The 18731-nt window shown below is 37.5% G+C and overlaps 1 protein-coding gene across 1 annotated transcript in view; it reads left to right on the top strand.

The window, feature by feature from the left end:
• The window catches only part of LOC139735854 (uncharacterized), a 102424-nt gene extending 83988 nt beyond the window's left edge, over positions 1-18436 (top strand). Inside the window, exons 2-13 of the mRNA XM_071646599.1 lie at positions 3556-3706; positions 4433-4636; positions 6170-6359; positions 7012-8178; positions 9183-9301; positions 9805-10014; positions 11291-11468; positions 12821-12992; positions 14221-14361; positions 15690-15806; positions 16728-16821; positions 17394-18436. Of these exons, the coding sequence (XP_071502700.1) occupies positions 3556-3706; positions 4433-4636; positions 6170-6359; positions 7012-8178; positions 9183-9301; positions 9805-10014; positions 11291-11468; positions 12821-12992; positions 14221-14361; positions 15690-15806; positions 16728-16821; positions 17394-17878 (3228 nt within the window). The 3' untranslated portion in view covers positions 17879-18436. The remainder of the gene's footprint in view (positions 1-3555; positions 3707-4432; positions 4637-6169; positions 6360-7011; positions 8179-9182; positions 9302-9804; positions 10015-11290; positions 11469-12820; positions 12993-14220; positions 14362-15689; positions 15807-16727; positions 16822-17393) is intronic.
• Positions 18437-18731: the final 295 nt, after the last annotated feature.

Consider the following 18731-nt stretch of genomic DNA (forward strand, 5'->3'; position numbering starts at 1 on the left):
CACGCAGTGATATGTCAGGTTGCTTTTATTACGCATACTTAATTGTACAACTCTGTGCATAGTGAACATATGCAATATCATCACTGTACTACTTGTTTGCTGTAGAATACACCTCAAGCAGAAATTCTTGCCCTCAAAATTTAACAATTTGTCAACGAAACTTAGCTTATTCATTCCTGTCATTTTTTCCCCCCGAAAATGTTGTATTGGTTGTAAAGGATTACATCATAGATACAAATGATAGATTAAATAGAAGGAATGAATGAATGATAAAATGGAGGTTTTAGTTGCATATATTGCAAGTCAAGAAATAGTCATATAGATGTGACACAAACTAGGTGTTCATACAGTTTGGATATGAATAAACTATAAATCATCCCAATAACCATATTTGAGCAGATCATTGGCACAGTATGGAGATGGTCATGAAGAAAAAAAAAACACAAATTAGTCTGCAAAGCTTTGACTGATTCATGGTCCACTGTAGTTCAACTGTAGGATATGAAATTTGAATTTGCATGGCATTATCAAAGACAAATACACATTGATCTGGTGATCTGAATATAAAGAGCAATAACTTGTTACTGGTGCTTAAAGGTATTGTTTACCATTGGGAGCAGTGATTTTAAAAATGTTCAAGATATCACATTTGATACATATGTGTAGGTCAGTTATATCACAAAACATCCTGGCATATAAAAAAATTGCAATAAAGCCTAAAATATAAGGAGATATCACTATTTTTTCTCAATAAACCTTAACTGTAGACAAATTAGTCTAGAAACATTTTCATTATAACTATTGTTCACATTTTGTATAATATATTTAACAATACTTAAAGGACAAGTACACCTTCATAAACATAAGGATTGAGAGAATGCAGCAATATTAATAGAACACATCAGTGAAAGTTTGAGGAAAATTGGACAATCGATGCAAAAGTTATGAATTTTTAAAATTTTTGTGTTGGAGCCGCTGGGTGAGGAGACTACTACAGCTTGTAATGTCATATGCGTACAACCGTATAAAGAAAATGTAAAGAAAATTCAACATATTTTCACTTTTTTCGCATAATAAAAGAGCACTTGACTTGCCGCTTTCTAAAGGCAGGGGGAATAATATTACCCATAACATATGTCGGTAACGAGTCAAGGGAATGTGTACTTTTTTCAAAAGATGATATTTTGTGAAATTCTCTTTATATTGTCCTTATATTGTTGTACGCATGTGACATTACACACTGCAGTAGTCTTCTCATCCAGCGGTTACTGCACAAAAACTTCAAAAATTCATAACTTTTGAACGGATTGTCCGATTTTCCTCAAACTTTCAATGATGTGTTCTACTAATATTGCTACATTCTCTCAATCCTTGTGTTTCTGAAGGTGAACTTGTCCTTTAACATTGATCATACTAATTCAGTTTTTTACATTGCTTGTTTCCATCCCTAACTCACACTTTAAAACTATTTTGAAGCACTAAAGCTGGGATTTTGTTTCTTCTGCAAATGGTAACAATGCCTTTAAAGCTGTCATTTGCAGACATAATGTGTTAGTTCTTTATAGAAGCAGACAACTTTAGAGACAGATAATCTCTGATATAAACATATCTCCTATTATATGCACTAAAACATTTTTTCCCCAGAGGCATTATGCCCATCAGCAACTAGAAGATAAATGTAGAAAAAGGAACAAATCAAGGAGTTTTTGTTTCTTATTTGCTGTGAAGGCTGCATGGGTTATTGATGGATAAAGGGAAAACTCCTGAAAGGAGCCACTGCCTTGAAATACAAGGATGCAAGCCATAAAATATGGTTTTCTTGAAGGCCAACATATGTACAGGCACACTCTGTCAATATGAAGTCATAATCCATCGCTTGTCTCTCGCTTTCTCTCCCTCATTGTAATTATATCAATGGCTTGTGCCATGAATTACGGGTTCCCATGGCAACCAAACACGAGCTGCACGCACATGATATAGCCACGTCATTTGATGGTGGGAGCAACGATTAATTGGGCAATCTTCACGATTTGCTACTTGTTGCAGTGTTTTGCCTGATGAACGTGTACATTGATCCCTGTAATTTTTTTAATTTTTTTTTTTTTTTTTTTTTTACGAGCTTTGCCTCACCCATGCCTTATGACATCAACTACAGTGTACCTGTTACTAAGGGAGCCCACGTTGTGTGTGCTGTGGCACATAATTGAAGCAGACTAGGTGGGAGTAATTGATACGTCTAATTCATACAGTGGTCTGCCCTGTGAAGCCATGTCGACCAGCAGGTCCCTGTATATGGAAGTGTGCATTTTTCTATGCTTGGCAAGAAAATTGAGGCTGTAAACATGATTCATCCTCAATATCTAAATATTGAAAGGCCAAATGATGTGATGAGTTTCCTGTATACCAGTAGCATGGTCAGTTGGTGGAAGAGCCATCTCAGAAGTTATCTCTGTCGTGGAATTCTATGATAGCCACAATGGCTGACAAAATCTTCGTGAAGGAGAATTCTTGTAGTGGATAGTGAAACTATTTTCCTCTCCTTTTTTGTTCATCTAATCATTATCGGGCAGTGGATTTTACACGGAAGATCACTAGCTTAGAATCATCCAAATACACATACTCACTTGTTTAACAGGTGATATTTTGCTGCCACAAAATGGTTGATTTGCAGCTCCATCAGCAGCCACATTTAATGTGGTTGCAATTTGTGCCAGTGTTATACAGGCATGACTGAATCTTACAACAGTGATAGAGCCACTGTATTGTTACAAATTAATACAATGATGTATATTGTAACGATATTAGTAGCTATTTTGCCAGTATTTGTGTTTTAACATAGCTTTATACCAACTGCATTTTGCCATCCCACATTGAAACTACCGGTGAATTGGTTGTACATAATGCATTAATCTCCTCCTCTGCTAGCATATGGACTGTTTGATATTCACAAAGATAAGACTAGCTGACATAGGAAAGAGAAACCTGTGGTTTATAATGAGGATGGGAAGGAGAAGGATGCTCATGGTGATGTTAGTGACAATTATGTTACAGATTTTAACACTGTGGTATCTTACAGAACAAAACAAATGCAAAGCAAGTTAAAATAAGGTAAAATACACAAAGAACATGAAATGTTACTGCAAAATATTCTCCTTAAAAAAAGTAAACAAAACAAAACAAATGAACAGATCTCCTGTGATACCATATACGCCATATATTTGGCGAGTCTAATTTTTTTTTGGGAAACGGGGACATCCTGACAATTTTATGAGTGGTCAAATTTGTAATTGTGGAGTACAGTACTGAACGGAAAAATGTATTCGTGAACATCACATTCATGTCGGGATGAGAGTTAATATTTTGGCATGTTTTTTAATTCGTGAATGGCACCCAGCTAGCGAAATTTGTTCAAATAAAATCCTTGCGATATATTTGGCATACTAACAGTATGGTCATGAATCAGCATTTTTGTTCATACAAATATCTGTGGAACATGGGAATGTTTTTTTGCTTGCTTTTGAGTATTTTGCCTTTTGCTTGTTTCTTTTCATCCAGGATGAGATTCGACAAGAAAAGTTGGTGCGAGAGAGGGAGCTCTCCATGAAGCAGGACCCAGACCGTATGTGGGCTCTGCGTATGAAGTTCTTGGAACAGGCCAAGAAGTATATGGGAGTACCATATGCTAAACGCTACCATGCTCCAGGCTGTAAGTCTTTCTCTTACATGTATATATTGGGCACAAAGTGGGTGGGTATATCAAGCTTGCCTCTTGACAACACGCCTGTTTATGGCGTTGAGCCTCTGCAACTATACACCAAAGGGATTGTCTGGAATGATGTGGAAGTGGTTGATCACTTGAAATGATTGAAAATCTCAAGTTCCAAATAAAAGTGCAATGGATGCAGTTTGACCTGTTTGAAGAAATCAGCTCATGACTTTTGCAAATCAAGAACTCATCTGCTATGTAATCCTGAGTATACAAAGCAGTGATAACAGGGCATAATGTATTTTATTATTTACAGCATTTGACAAACACGTATAGATGGTCAAGTACAGAAATCACTTTTGTATTTTCAGAACTAATTTCCTGAAATGTTCCATAGGACACAATGAAGTTCATGATTTATTCGCTACATATCCAACATTTTGTCTTGAAAATTGCCAAGATCAAGTATCATTCACTAATGACAGAATATTTATAAATGATGTTATACATCTGTTATGTTGTATTTGAAGTGAAACACAGTCAATTAACCAATAGTAAAAAAAAATAAATAATGATAATGAGAGTGAACTTGTGCAAACTCTGATGTGTATTCTTCATGCACCAAGTATATTTTAAATGCAAGCTATGTGATACAAGTGGAACTAAATCGTAGAGAAAGTAATGGTTGTTATGAATGTGTAAAGCCTTTCCTTCTTTCTCCTCCAGCTCCAATGTATGATGCTCCACTGTTCCTGGACTGCTGTGGCCTGGTACGCCGTTGTTTGCTGGACCTCAAGGAGGACTTTGGTTTCCGTGTGGGGTCCTGGAACCAGGCCTACCACTATGACACACTCCCCATCACGCTAACAGAGGATCAAATGAAGCCTGGGGACTTAGTCTTCATCTCAGGCACCTACTTCAATGAGAAGTGTAAGTTTTGTCAAACTTATCTTTTTAAAATGTGAAACTGGGAGATTAAAAAAAAAAAATTATGAAAGTCAAACAAACCATGCATACCTTGATTTCATTGATTACTTGATATGACATCCCATTGATTGAATTGATATGACATCGTTTTGATGCCTCATGTGCTGTGATGCCATTCTAGTAAAGCTCATTTCACTGGTAACTGTTTCCTTAACTCTAATTTCTTCAAATTGAAATTTCTTGACATGACTCTGCACATTATACATGCTGCATTATTAATGGTGTCACAAATCCCACATGGTAATGGAAGTATTTCCATAACATATATTCATCAAAAATGGTACTTTGTACAAATAATAATAGTGAGTTCTATCACATTGATGCCACTCTGTCAAAGAGGATTCTATGCAGCTGCCTATACTCTGCTGTATAAGCCAATTCACCTTCATCAAAATGCTTATACTTTATACTTGTTCAATTTTTCTCAGATTATCGCATCTGTGTTTTAGTGTCTTCTCAAGAAGTACTTTTGCCATTTTGGTAAATGCCCCTGCACTGCTTGGATCATTGAGCTTCACATCAGCATGATGAAACTTGTCTGATTTTCTCACAAAGAGTTGATTTCACCAAATATTCTCTTGCAATCATGTTTATGATATGAATTTGTACAGCATATCTTTCTGCAGATCCTCTCAGGCAGAAAAGAAAAGAAAAGAAAAGAAAAGGGACAATATTTGTAAATGTTTGTTTCACAGAAACATTTACTTTACTGTATTTGATTTATTCTGAACGGCAACCTCTAAAACTATTTCCCACTGGAGGAAAATATAAGTGGATTCAAATGACATACATGTTATTTCTTTATTTATTTGCAAACCGTAGGCAAATAGTATAAGTTGAAAAGGTTTGTTTTAGATTTATTTTGTACAAATTAGCTGTGATGTAAAAGAAGTTTGCAGCTGAAAACTTGACTTACAAACATAGTTCTCCATTGATGTCTGTATGTTTCTGTTTGTTGGCCCCACACATGGCTTAGCCACTGTTCAGGGTCATAGTATGATATTTGCACTGAAGTTAACATTTTTAGCTCAAGGTAACTACGAATACACTGTACATGTGAATTAAGAATGCAGCAATACTGACAGAAAAAGTAATCTTTTGAATATCTCATTGGTAAATGAGGAAATCATTTGATTTCTTGAGATCACTAGCCATCATGATGGAGAATGCAATGTACAAATAGAAGTCTAGAATTAGATGGACCTTTGTGTGGTTATATAATCTGTTTTCGGGTGGCAGCTGATCTCTCATTTTGAATTTCGTATGGATGTACATTGTAAGTATATCAACATCAGTAGTTAGCATGTTTTTATAAATCTTAGATATGAGTGTGTGCCCAAGGTCAGAAATGTCTTGATATATTTGAGTAACATTTGCATTTCTTCAATTCAATGTTGTTAGTGATGCCAGAATGCATTGAAGCATAGATAAATTTTCATTTCTTTTATATATATATCATTGGTTTTTTTTCTGCAGCCAGGAAACAAAAGCATGACATGGTTCATGTTGAAATTTGGCTTGGAGATGGGCCCAAGACCATCGGGGCTCGCTGGCAGAAGGGCCAGGTTCAGATCTTTGACTCCTATGCATTTGTGTCAAAGAGCTACCACAGCATGGTGTACCACTTCAAGTCTATTGACACCTGGTTACAAGGGATCTGTCGTAGGTAAATGTTCTCAAAAAGACCTAGTGCTTGCTGGTTGCATAGAAGTAAAGGCCCAACTGCCTTGCCTCTAGTCAGCATTTGATATCACAGCTGAGATTGCATTCTATTCTTTTCTTTTTTTTAATATTTATTTTCTTTTTCAGTTAATATTCTCAGGATAGTTATGGATGCATAACTTTAAAGTCATACTTTAATCATGTGTTTGTGTGATCAAGATCATTACTACATTGAAGTTTGTCTGAATGATGTTAGTTTGCCCGTGACTTATATTTGTATAAAATCAAAGTATATCTATGCTAATCAGATGTTTAAACATAATGTTTGGGAATCATTATTTTAGGTAAAGATAGGGAATTACGTGGTGCAGATTTAATTGTAGGTCACTTAACCTGTGCCATCAGGAGGGAATACTAGGTAATGATGGCATGAGGATATATTTCAAATATTTGTAGGGATCAAAAGTGTGAGAGATTGTGTGATCTTAATCCATCTGATTCATGGGTAAGGACTGATAAGATAGAATATTGTAATATTCTCTTATTTTATATGCTGTTACTATGTTTTACATACATCATTTAAGTAACTGATATGTACATAGATGTCAATATAAATTTATGTAACACTTTGCCATCAAATCTCATATTTAACATAGTTACTGTGATGAACACCCTTGGACACGCATCAAATACAAACCGGGAAAGAAGTCCATATTTTCTGTTGACCAGAAGAAGAAGAAGAAGAAAAGGAGGAAGAGGAGAAAGAAGAGAGGACACAAGGCTGAAGGAGGACAGGAGCCAGAGGAGGATGAAGTTGATGAGGAGGAGATGGAAGAAAGGGCTGACCCAAGTGATGAAGATGAAGATGGAGAAGAGGATGAAGAGGAAGAAGCAGCAGACATTGACACAGAAGGAGAAGAGGAGGAAAGAAAGGACACATCCCAAGAAGAACATGCTAGTGAGATGATGGCCATGAAGAGCACAGGAGAGAAGACTCTACAAGATATGGAAATAGAGAACATAGAAGCTGGACTGAAAGTTCTGGGCTGTGGGATGGGAAGGGATGGGCAAACAGGTATCTTGGATGTTGCAGGGGACTCGAGGATGGGACTGGAAAGTGAGGCAATCGAAGGAGATGCTAATGGGACAGAGATGTTACGGAAATATGATTTTGACCAGGCTGAAGGCAGAACCCGCTTATGTGATGATGAAATTGATGATGACGTAACATCGCTTGATGAGGAGTTCCCTCATGAGCTGGAGAATGAGGACCTTTGGACCCGGGCTAATGTAGACATCAATGGGGATAATGGTGAGGATGAAGGTTACAATGACTGTTGCCATGGTAAAGACAATCTTCCTCCATGGAAACCTCAATGTGTCGAAGGAACAACTGGAAGTATATATGTGTCTGATCGTCCCCAAATTAAGGATCCTGAAGATAATGCTGACACTATCCTCAATCTAAACTTCAACAGCAACAACAATAACAACAACAACAACAGCAATGACCATGTGCTGATTTGTTGCCACGACAATGGCCCAAACATTGCTGAAGGAGATGATGGCAAAGGGGAGGCCACTTCCTCAAGTGGGGCTGGTGCAGGTGGTGCACGGAGGGAGGAGAATGGGGGCGGAGCAGAGAAGGATTCATCAGCCTTGAAAGAATCTAAGGGGACCAGTGGTGATAGGCAGAAAGGAGGGAAGAATGGGGGAGGAGGACGAGGTGGGAAGAGCCCCATTGACTCCAGCGGCAGGAAGTCGGTCATGCAGGTGGACACCAGTCCTGCCTTTTACATTGGAGGCAACAACGGGGTTCCACTGTGAGTACTTGCTTCTATGGATGGATGGATAGAGGGATAGACGAGTGGGTGATCATGGATGAATGGATGAATATTAACATAATGTTTTGTGCTATATTGTTTGCCATAGCTGTGTATCTCCCTCTGCTCTGCGTAGAAGGAGGAAAATCCAGGATTATTTATTCATAGTGTAGCACGCAGCAACTCATGCCAAATTTCAAACCACCTGTAGGCGTACAAGGACATCATACAAGATACTGAAGTGCCTTCTAATGTCACCTTGATGAGACTATAGCTAATCCATCTGTTTATTGGTATGAACAATAGAGTGCACTTGAAAGTTCACTCTTGACAGATTTCTATCGGATTTCTATGCTTTCATTTCTGCTTTTGTTCTCTCTCTACTTTATTTATCTCAGTTTCTTTAACTCTTCAGGGTCATCCCCTTGCACTTTCCTCATGCTTTTGTTTTCGTGAATGCATAATATGATATGTGCATGTGTGTGTGTGTGTGTGTGTGTACAAATGTACGTCTACAAGTATATACTCACACACACAAAGTGCATCAGAATTTTGTTGACATCAGCTAGATGTGTTCACTTGATTCGGATTAATGCATTAAGGCAAATGATGGTGTCTGTGGCTGTAATTCTGGCTGAGTCCCACACCCACACACATGCAAACACACACTTTTCCACTCCTCTTCTCTGATTGCTAATGTATTCATCCATGGTGCAGCATTTCTGCTTCCCATTTTCTTTTATCTTATTCTTCAATATGTGCAATCTTTCTCTCTGTCTGATTGTCTGTCTGTCTGTCTGTCTGTCTGTCTGTCTCTCCTTTCTATTCATGTTTTCCTCCCAACTATGTCATTTCTGGTTTTCTATCTTCATATTCCTGCTCTGTTCCTTTGTATACTTAATTGTGTCATTGTGTAATTCATAGACATTTGTATATATAGTTCTTTTCTGCTGTTATTGTTCGTTTTACTACAATTCTCCATCTTATGTTGACCCCCATTTTAGAATTGAAGGACCACTGCTGGCCAGAGGATGGCGGAGAATCACAGACAAGACCAGTGACAACTTTAAGCTGAAGTGGGTTGAGCTCAAGAGTGGCATCAACTATAACACCTTCAAACCTGGTAATCCCTGCTTTCACCTAGAACCACATTAAGAATACTCTGCAACTTTTGATTATCACATCTAAAATCATTTTGATGTTGGTTTTATTTCTATGTGTGTGTGTGTGTGTGTGTGTGTGTGTGTGTGTGTTGTCATTTGATGTAAATGTGACTTATATACAGTAGAGAAAACTTAACAACCAAAAGTGAAAGTGAGGGAAAGTGTCCCTCAGAAAGAGCCCAGCGGTGTCAATTTCACCAAGTACAAAGGTTGGCTTGGGCTTTTCTCCTCTCTTGAGTTAGTTAGGTGGACAATATTTTTTCTTTGTTTTTGCTCTGTTGAAGTTCATGCGAATTGATTACCTCTACTACAAACTGGACTCTCACCGAGATGTATATAGTGCATGATACTCATACTGTAAGATGTTTTCTTTGTCAAAACTCTCATTCAGATTGAAAAGCTTTTGCTAAAGTTCATCCTACTGAATATTTTCCATCCATTTTACTCCTGTTGAATTGTTCAGGTGAGCAGCTGGTCAATCGCATTCCAAACAGTGGTATCCTGGCAACAAAGACAGGATTATTCAACACACTAAGGGAGTATGAGAGAATCTGCGATCGGACAAAGGGCAGTAGAGGCTGCACACTTGGGTTACGGATGGAGGAGTTCTTCCCAGAATCCTTCATACTGGATCTCAAGCCGGACAGGGAGGCTTTCTTTGAAACATTCAAAGGTCTTTACTTACTATTCTTATGTTATCCTTTGTTTATAAGGCTGTTATATCTGCATGCATTCATGAAAGCATCATTTATGTAACATTGTTATTTTTAGATGTGTGGTAATGGTTTTACTTGTTTACATTGTATTCAAAACATAAGACAAACAGCGACAAGGCAATGTAATTGTGGTTGAGCTGGGTATTCTGCCTGCTGACTGGAAAAGATGTTTGACTCAGCACCCACGGATGTTTTTACTTTGCGGTCATTTGCATTCAGTCATTATCTGATTCTGTAGTCTTCCTCTTCCTGGCTTCCACATTTCTGCAAAATGGTTATCTGTATTGGGAAAGAGAGCCTCAACATTAACCCCAAATAAAACAGGTCATACATACTTGTCAAATGTTTGGTCCAAATTCCTTCCTTGCTGTGTACCAGGTTGGCTACCTCCTTCAATATGCATCTGTCATATTGTCCTTCTTATATCAACTCAAAAGATTATAGGCCTTGCCATAAAAGACTAGTAACCTGAAATTTGATCTAAGATTCTCAGAGATTTGTAACATATTTTGGAAAACTTACGTCAAATGGAGGCACGCCCACACACACAAGTATTATATTCATACCAAGTTTACTGTAAGCCCTCTCGACTGTGGTGTTGCACAGCACAAGAGTTATGAGAGCAAAGCGTGTCTGCACAGCAGACTTGCCTAGCACGTAGCGTGGGCAAGTTGTGCAGGCGACATAATTTATGTATGCTGTGTGGGTGGGCGTGTCTCCCAGGCTGCAGATTCCTTTAAGCAGATAAGTACTGGTCTTCTGATGTTTATTATAAAGTCTGAAAATATCACTACTGAAAATGACATTTTTGTATTGTTTTGTTATGTGATACAAATGCAAAGAGAAAAAGTAATGTGCCCACAGTCAGTGAAATTGAAAACATGCAAACTTTTTTCTTGACTGTGTATGTACCCACTTTACCCACCTTGTATAAGGTAAAGTATTGTGTCAGCTTTCAGCTTCCAAAAGTTCCTTACATTTCCTCCTCATATGCTGTCGGGATTGTCCAGTCACCTCTGAATATTGGGTCCACTGCATCAAATTCATTTCTGGACTGGTAGTATGAATTAAGTATGTTGATCAGCTTTTTACAAGGGAAATCATTTCGAGATACTGTATAGTGAGCTAACTTATTCTGTTCTGCCAATATGAGCTGTTTCCTTTTGCTTTGTGGGAAATTATGTTACAGTATATGTGTTACCATGTATATATGGTTTGCTCATTTGTCAACAGAGGGAGAAATTTGGATTTGCAAACCGAATGGAATGAACCAGGGCAAAGGTATCTACCTAGTGAGAGACATCACACAGCTAAGAGAAAGATACCAGGCCAGGGATGTGGCAGCCAGTAGCAGCAAGGAGATGCAGAGAAGGATTAGAGGCTACACAGCAGGACAGAGACTGATACAAAGGTGTGAAGAAAGATGAAGGATAGAATAGAGAGATGGACATGGGAAGATGGGTTGATAGATAGATACTTGTAGATAGATAGATAGATAGATAGATAGATAGATAGATAGATAGACAGACAGACAGACAGACAGACAGATAGATAGATAGATAGATAGACAGACAGACAGACAGACAGACAGACAGATAGATAGATAGATAGATAGGTAGATAGATAGATAGATAGATAGATAGATAGATAGATAGATAGGTAGATAGGTAGATAGAAGATACAGAGGTACTAGGAGAGATGACGGATGAAATGGGGAATGCCAGCCTTTGTATGTGTGGTTCATGATAGATGAATTAAGAAGAAAAAAAAAAGGACACTGGAAGCATTTATCAGAGAAAAATAATATGTGATGCATATTTTCTGTTGTCTGTATAATGCTTTACAATTTGTACGTGAATGTTAACATGAAATTCAACAACTTTATGCCACAAATTAGACAAAAAGTGCTACAGAGACAAGCGAAACAAAGGACAGAAATATGCATAAACCATTTAGTGCTGATATTCACCTGACATGGAGTGCATGCAGCGTGAGTGCATGTAAACCTTGGACTGGTTGTCATGGTCACCTGATCATGCTGTGACTTGTGTAATATTTCCCAATAATTTTACATATGCGAAGTCAATTTTCTTTTAAATCTCTCTCTGTTTTGAATAACTACCACACAGAGAAAATTGATTTTTTGAAGGAATAGAAAAGGCATGCATAGTTTTGTTCAGTTTTCCCAGCAGCAAAGTGAAGATTTCATTCATTGAATGTCTTTGTCACAGGATCAAGTGTCTCTAGGACATATATCAGTTCAAGTACAAATTAAATGACAAGTTCACCTTGATGTAAATGTAGACTGCGAGAATGCAGCAGTATTAGAACACATCAATGAAATTTGAGGAAAACCAGACAGTCTTTTCAAAAGTTACGAATATTTAAAGTTTCAGTGCCACCATCGCTGGATGAGAAGACTACTTCAGCTTGTGATGTCACATGCGTAAAACGATATAAAAAATATAAAGAAAATTCAACGTATTCTCACTTTTCTTGCATAGTAAAAGAGCACTTGACTTACTTTGAATGGATTGTCTGATTTTCCTCAAACTTTCATTGATGTGTTCTACTGATATTGCTGCATTCACTCAATCCACATGTTTATTTATGTAAACATGTCCTGTAAACAGTGATTGAAGATGTCTTGCAGATTGCAGATTTGTAGTGAACCACTGATATTTTGTCATTTGAAGCTCTAAAGTTGCTTTCTAACCTCAACCTTGATTCTATGGTTGAATTTGGGCTTTTAAATTACTACAGGTATATTCCTAATCCCCTCCTGCTGAATGGCAAGAAATTTGATGTGCGCTCCTACATGCTCATTGCGTGTACCAATCCATTCATCGTACTCTTCCATCATGGCTACCTGAGACTCTCCTGTGAGAACTACGACCCAGACAGCAGGGACATCTCCACACATCTTACCAATCAGGTATAGGAATTTATCTCATTTGTTCTTGTTGTTATTGTTTTTAGCTCATTTTAGTCAAGGGCTAAAATGGGCTCTTTGACTGTCATCTGTTATGCATCTTCCACAAACTTTTAACATTTTTACCTTCTTCTTGGGAATACATTGCTGCATTTTGATCAAACTTGCAAGTTATTTTTGTTAAGGGTAGGGGATTAAAAAAGATACTCAAATGATTGAGGTAACTCCTAGGGTACAACCCATGAGGACCAAAGTTGAGTGTGTAGACACCCTTAGAGGTCAATAAAGACCCAAGATTGTGGCACTGGAGGCCTAATTGGGAACCTAATGGGGTAAAGTTTAGGGTTTGGCCCAAAGGATAAAATTTACAATTTCATCTCATCAAAGATTTTTATTTTCCCCAAACTGTGCAGGAATCATTCTTATTGGTAGAGGATACAAATTTGTCAAATGGTTCGCATGGCTCCCATGGGGACCCAGTGGCAGAGTCCAAGTCATCCAAAATTCTGTTAACTTTCACTAACCAGATTCCTGAAAAATAACTCTAAGTATTTACATTTTTTAATGTTTTTTCTTATTTTTGTCAGTCCTTCCTTATTTGAAGCTTTTGAACCTTAAATTTTTAAAAACCTTTTTTTTTTTTTTTTTTAAAATTAGTTCACCCTTCCATGCTTTGGGCCTGAAAAAAAAGATGATATAATTTAGTTAAGCAAGGGCACAACAAGAGCTTTCAATTCTCAGTGATGATGGTTACTTTAATGGCTAAGACACATACACATGCAACTATGATGTGAAAAAGTTCAACAAAATGAGTGAAGTATCGCTTTACTCATTTTGCACTTTCTCCAGTTCCTAGAGCTTTGTCTCATATGTTTACTGTACTTTTAAAAATTAAATGTGTAACTTCAGGAATATTGATTATGACAAAGCAATGACTTCAATATCATAAATTCCCTTTTGGCCCTTGTGCCTACAATGTTATTCTTCAGCTGGTTCAATTGGAATAAAAGAGAAAGATGAATGAGATGTATTTTGTTACACAAGTGTTCTTAGTAGACCCTTCACTGCAGCAGGGAAACATGGTTAAATTCTGGTGAAGTGTTCACGTAACGCAAACTTACAACCCCCTTTACCATATGGTCCCCTTGAGGGTGTCCTGTCTTTAATAGTATACCACCATAAATCATGCCCTAATCAATGCGAAATCCTGCTGTCATATGTTTGCTACCAGTACCAGCAAAAGAAGAATCCAAATTACCAGGACATCAAAGAGGAGACAGTGTGGAGCATGGAGGACTTCAATGACCACGTCAACAAGAACCTCGCAGAGGAGAAGGGCCTGGCCAAGGATTGGGTCTTTGGCTTCTTTCAGGTCAAATTTTGCATTAACTAGAAAGGCCAGGATACTTCTATGCTTTGAGCACCTCATGAAATGTGCTGGAGAATTGTTGAGTGTTTGTTTCAGCTTCTTTCAGTGCTGATTACCTTCCTGTTTGCATGAAGATAGAATTTGGTTTTATGAGGTACAATCATAATGTGACCTTGACATAAATGTTTAATTGTCATGAGCTTCCCAGGCAGCTGATTTTTTTTTTTTTTTTTTTAATTGGACTATTCTTCTCCTCCCACCACTGTGACAGTTTGCAAATAATGATTTCTCACAACACACAACTCTGCTAACGAAAAAACAGTCAATCACTAACTCCATTGTGGATAGCTTGTTTTCTGTGGTTCCCCTAGACACAGTAAATAAATTTCTCTAACATCTTTTTTTTTTTATTCTCTCTGTGTGATAAAATATGAAACATTTAATTCTATCAAGTTTTATCCCATCTTACAAGCAAGATAAATGTATAAAATGCCCATCAAATTTCATGCAAACTTTCTTACTTGTCTATTTTTTAATTAGATTTTCACCAATGCTAAGAGAGAGCAATTGTCCTTGATTTTCACAATAAAGCAAAACCAAACCAATTAGCTAGATGAACAAGCAAAACTCATCCAAACATTTCTTCAGTGAGCAAAATTATGTTGCTATAAATCAGAACCTGTTTTAAAAGATGCTTTGAATTCTCTCCATTCAACCTCAAGGACTGTAGTTGTAATAGATTGCTGCAGCTAAATAAAACCATTTTCCCCCCTTTTTTTGTTTGTTTGGATGATGTGTCCTGCAAATTTCAGATAGCGAAAAAAGACTAATTTAAAGGTACACTGTTTTTCTTCTGTAGCGTTATGACTAAAACTATAGTGATCACCAATCTATATTCTAATAGTTCTGTAATATCCTGAGTAACTACGAAACTTGCGACTCAGGTGTCTGTTCTTTCTTTAGAGGAATGTGCCACCAGTTTGATATGTTAAAACAATGTCAACAAATTTTTTCATTAATTTCTAAACCTTTGCTCTTTGAAGGAGTTGTCAACTGCCCCCCCCCCCTTAAAAATAAAAGAAAAGAAAAGAAAAAGTTTGTGTCCGAAGGGCTCAACTTGACAAAAAGAGTTGACATTAAAGATATTTCTTGTGAAAAAATAAAGAGCAAGATGTCATGTGAAGGAGGAGAGATTAACACAGAAATAAGGAAGAATCAAAATTTAATTGGACAGGAGAGAATAATACTGTAGATAACACACCCAACTCTGAAAGTAAATAAGATTGAGGGGACATTGAAAAACGTGATCCTGTTTCTCTTTTCAATTACAGAAGCGAATGTGTCAAATCATGACACAGTGTTTTCTGGCATCTAAGAACAAGCTTGAGCCCAGGTTGGGGTACTTTGACCTACTCGGCTTTGACTTCCTCTTGGATACAGACATGAAGGTATGTCTTATAACTGAACTTAGGCCTCTAGTGTTGTGTGTAACCATACAAAGCATTTGTGTATGCAACATTTGTCTGTTATAGCATATTACACTGTTCTGGAGATGAAATCTAGCAACAATGCATTATCATTAGAATACTGGCAATAAATCTGAGGCCACGTGTATGATCTTTTTTTTTTGTGGGGGGAATTTTATCGTTAAGGAAGCAAGGCTGTGTGCATTGTGGTTTATGGAAGATTGGATATTACCAGTGATTTAATGCAGTGGTGTGTAGACATCTGTGTGGTCTATTCTTGTTCAATGGCCTAAATCAGGCCACTGCTGCCTACGCTCATTCAAAGTGCTTACTGGAATGAAGCATAGCCTAATCTCACGCTGTCACTCTGTGCTTGTGTCATCTGATGCATGAGTGTGTGTAGGCTGAGATGCCTCGTTGGACTGATGATTATCCAGTCTATGCTAAACCAGACACCAGCCTGCATCAGGTTCCTACTGGAAATTTCCATCAAATGGTTCAGGAATACTTTGTCTTAAATGATTGATTTTACCAAATACAGTGTTTCCCATTTTGTGTGAATGTCCCCATATCACGACAAAGGACATAATCTTATTACAGTTTGCCTTGAATAGATACGAAACAAAACGGGTGCAGTTGGTAACTTACTCCCTTTTGTTACTGTTGGATGAGAAACCTTGGTATCCTGTCATGCATATGAAGGTACTTCACAAAAGCTGCCTTTATATTGTAAAGTTGGCTATCTCTTCAATCTTACCTGATTCTCTCTTTGTCCTCCTCTCTCTACCATTCTGTCTATCTATTGATCTGTCTATCGATCCTTCTATCTACCTGTCCATCTCTCTCTCTGTCTGATTTCCTGTCTGTCTATCACTATCTATTTATTTATCTATCAATGTACAGATATGGCTTCTTGAGATCAATGTGAACCCAGCCTTGCACACAAACTGTGAGGTTCTACGCAATGAACTACCAGCAATGATAGAGGAAACTCTTGGTATGTTCCAAGCCCTAACCCTTAACAAGCACAAAATTATACAAGACAGAAAAACAAAGAAATTATTTGCAAGCATTTATCAATGTTTCTCTCATGCAAGTGATTGATTTTGAATAATTCAGAATATATGACTAGAGATGCAATGTGTATTGCAAGGTGAAGCGAAGAATGCCAAATTTGTATATGGAAGAAATGCTTTGAACTTTTGTAAAGAGTGCATGCCATGTATGGATATCACAAAGAATACACATGTGATGATCAAAGTATATTCAGTCACTTTGCATTATAAAATGATCCTTTGCATTGCAAACATAAAGCAGATGAAAGTATGTAACATATTTTCCTTAAAGATTTTAAACAATTTTTTAGCATATTTCTCGTGGAATAGTTATTTAAAGACTTTATGTGACATGAGAACATGTAAATCAGCCATGGATCAGCAATTCTTTTTTTACTAACAAAACTAAAACTTGATAAAGTTACTTGTCACCAATGAGCACAGACAAAATACACAAAAATTCGCTTATGTGTATTCCTGCATAACAACCACCAAAACTGCTCTAAATTTACAGATGTAGTTCTGGAGATATTTGAGAAGAGGAAACGCAAGCAAAACATAATGCCACTGTCACAGCAGCGTCGCTACCGTCTGCTCTTCAATGCTGAGTCTGGTGGCAGTGTTCCAAGTGTGCGACCCCCAACCCGCAAAGCCCTGACCTCTGTTACTGCAAGTGGCAGCAGGGCAGCATTGCGGTCACCACGCAAATCTGTCAGCCCACAGCGTGCAGCAACAAAGTCAAAGTCGCCACGGCAACCCGCCGCATCATCTTCATCATCATCAACATCCCTTGCAGCCTCATCTTCCTCCTCCAAGACAACTCTGCGAATGACACACGTCAAGCAGCCGCCAGTCGTCAAACTGACACTTAGAAAGAATGTGACTCCACTTTCTCCACCGATTGTCCAGCTTCAGCAGGGAGGCCGTGCCATTGTTCCACAGAAACCAGAAGAGGACTTGAAGGAAGTTGAAACCAAGATCAGCTCAGTCCAATTATGATTTATGCCATTGATTAGAGAGAATTCTTAATTTTCTACTCTACGATGATAATTCTGGCATGATTATATCTTTAGATGTCCTTTATAGAATCTCAAGGTTAGCTGAAGGCCCAAAGAGCAACTGTTGATCCTTGCTATATTTGTGCACATTGATGCAATGACATTTGATTTGATTTGCTCACACTTGGATTAGTTTCTATGGTTTTATGTTGCCTTCAAAACTTCAAAAAAATTGCATCCTGACATCACTAGTAGAGTACAACACATATCACCTCACTCATTTCACCTTATACATGTACACAACAATTGCTAGACAAGGAGAGATGCAGTATTTGGATTTTGCTGTGAAATTATTGATTTAACAAATTGTTTGGTTTTCACTGCTTCTTTTTGAACATACAAAAACCCCAAAGAATTATCATCTATAGACTACATGAGTGTATATGAAAACACTTCCATTGAATGTTGCCAAAGTCATGTGGAATTGTTTATGTGAAGATGTCAGCATGGTCTTTGGGAACCTTACAAAGACTTTGCTGTAGCATAATGCTGCCATATTTTAGAGATGCAAGTAGATGTGGTGTATGTGCATTGAAATTTACTAATTCATCATTACTTTTGTCTTTTGATGTGCAATTGCTCTTAACAAACACACTGGTTACATTTGTGTGTAGATTGTGACTTTAAGAAGAATTGGTACATGTAAAATGTACATGTGTTTGCCAATATCCAGATTCTTCCCCGTTGATTTCAGTGCAGTTACTTGGGTGAAGCACAGATAGCACCTGATTTCTTCATTGATGTTAAGATTCTTCAGGTATGAATTGGGAAAAGAGAAATAAGAATGTTTGTGC

This window comes from Diadema antillarum, unplaced genomic scaffold (genome assembly GCF_040938485.1).
Source record: "Diadema antillarum isolate AM-2024a unplaced genomic scaffold, OU_Dant_1.0 seq00000604_RagTag, whole genome shotgun sequence".
Taxonomy (NCBI): domain Eukaryota; kingdom Metazoa; phylum Echinodermata; class Echinoidea; order Diadematoida; family Diadematidae; genus Diadema; species Diadema antillarum.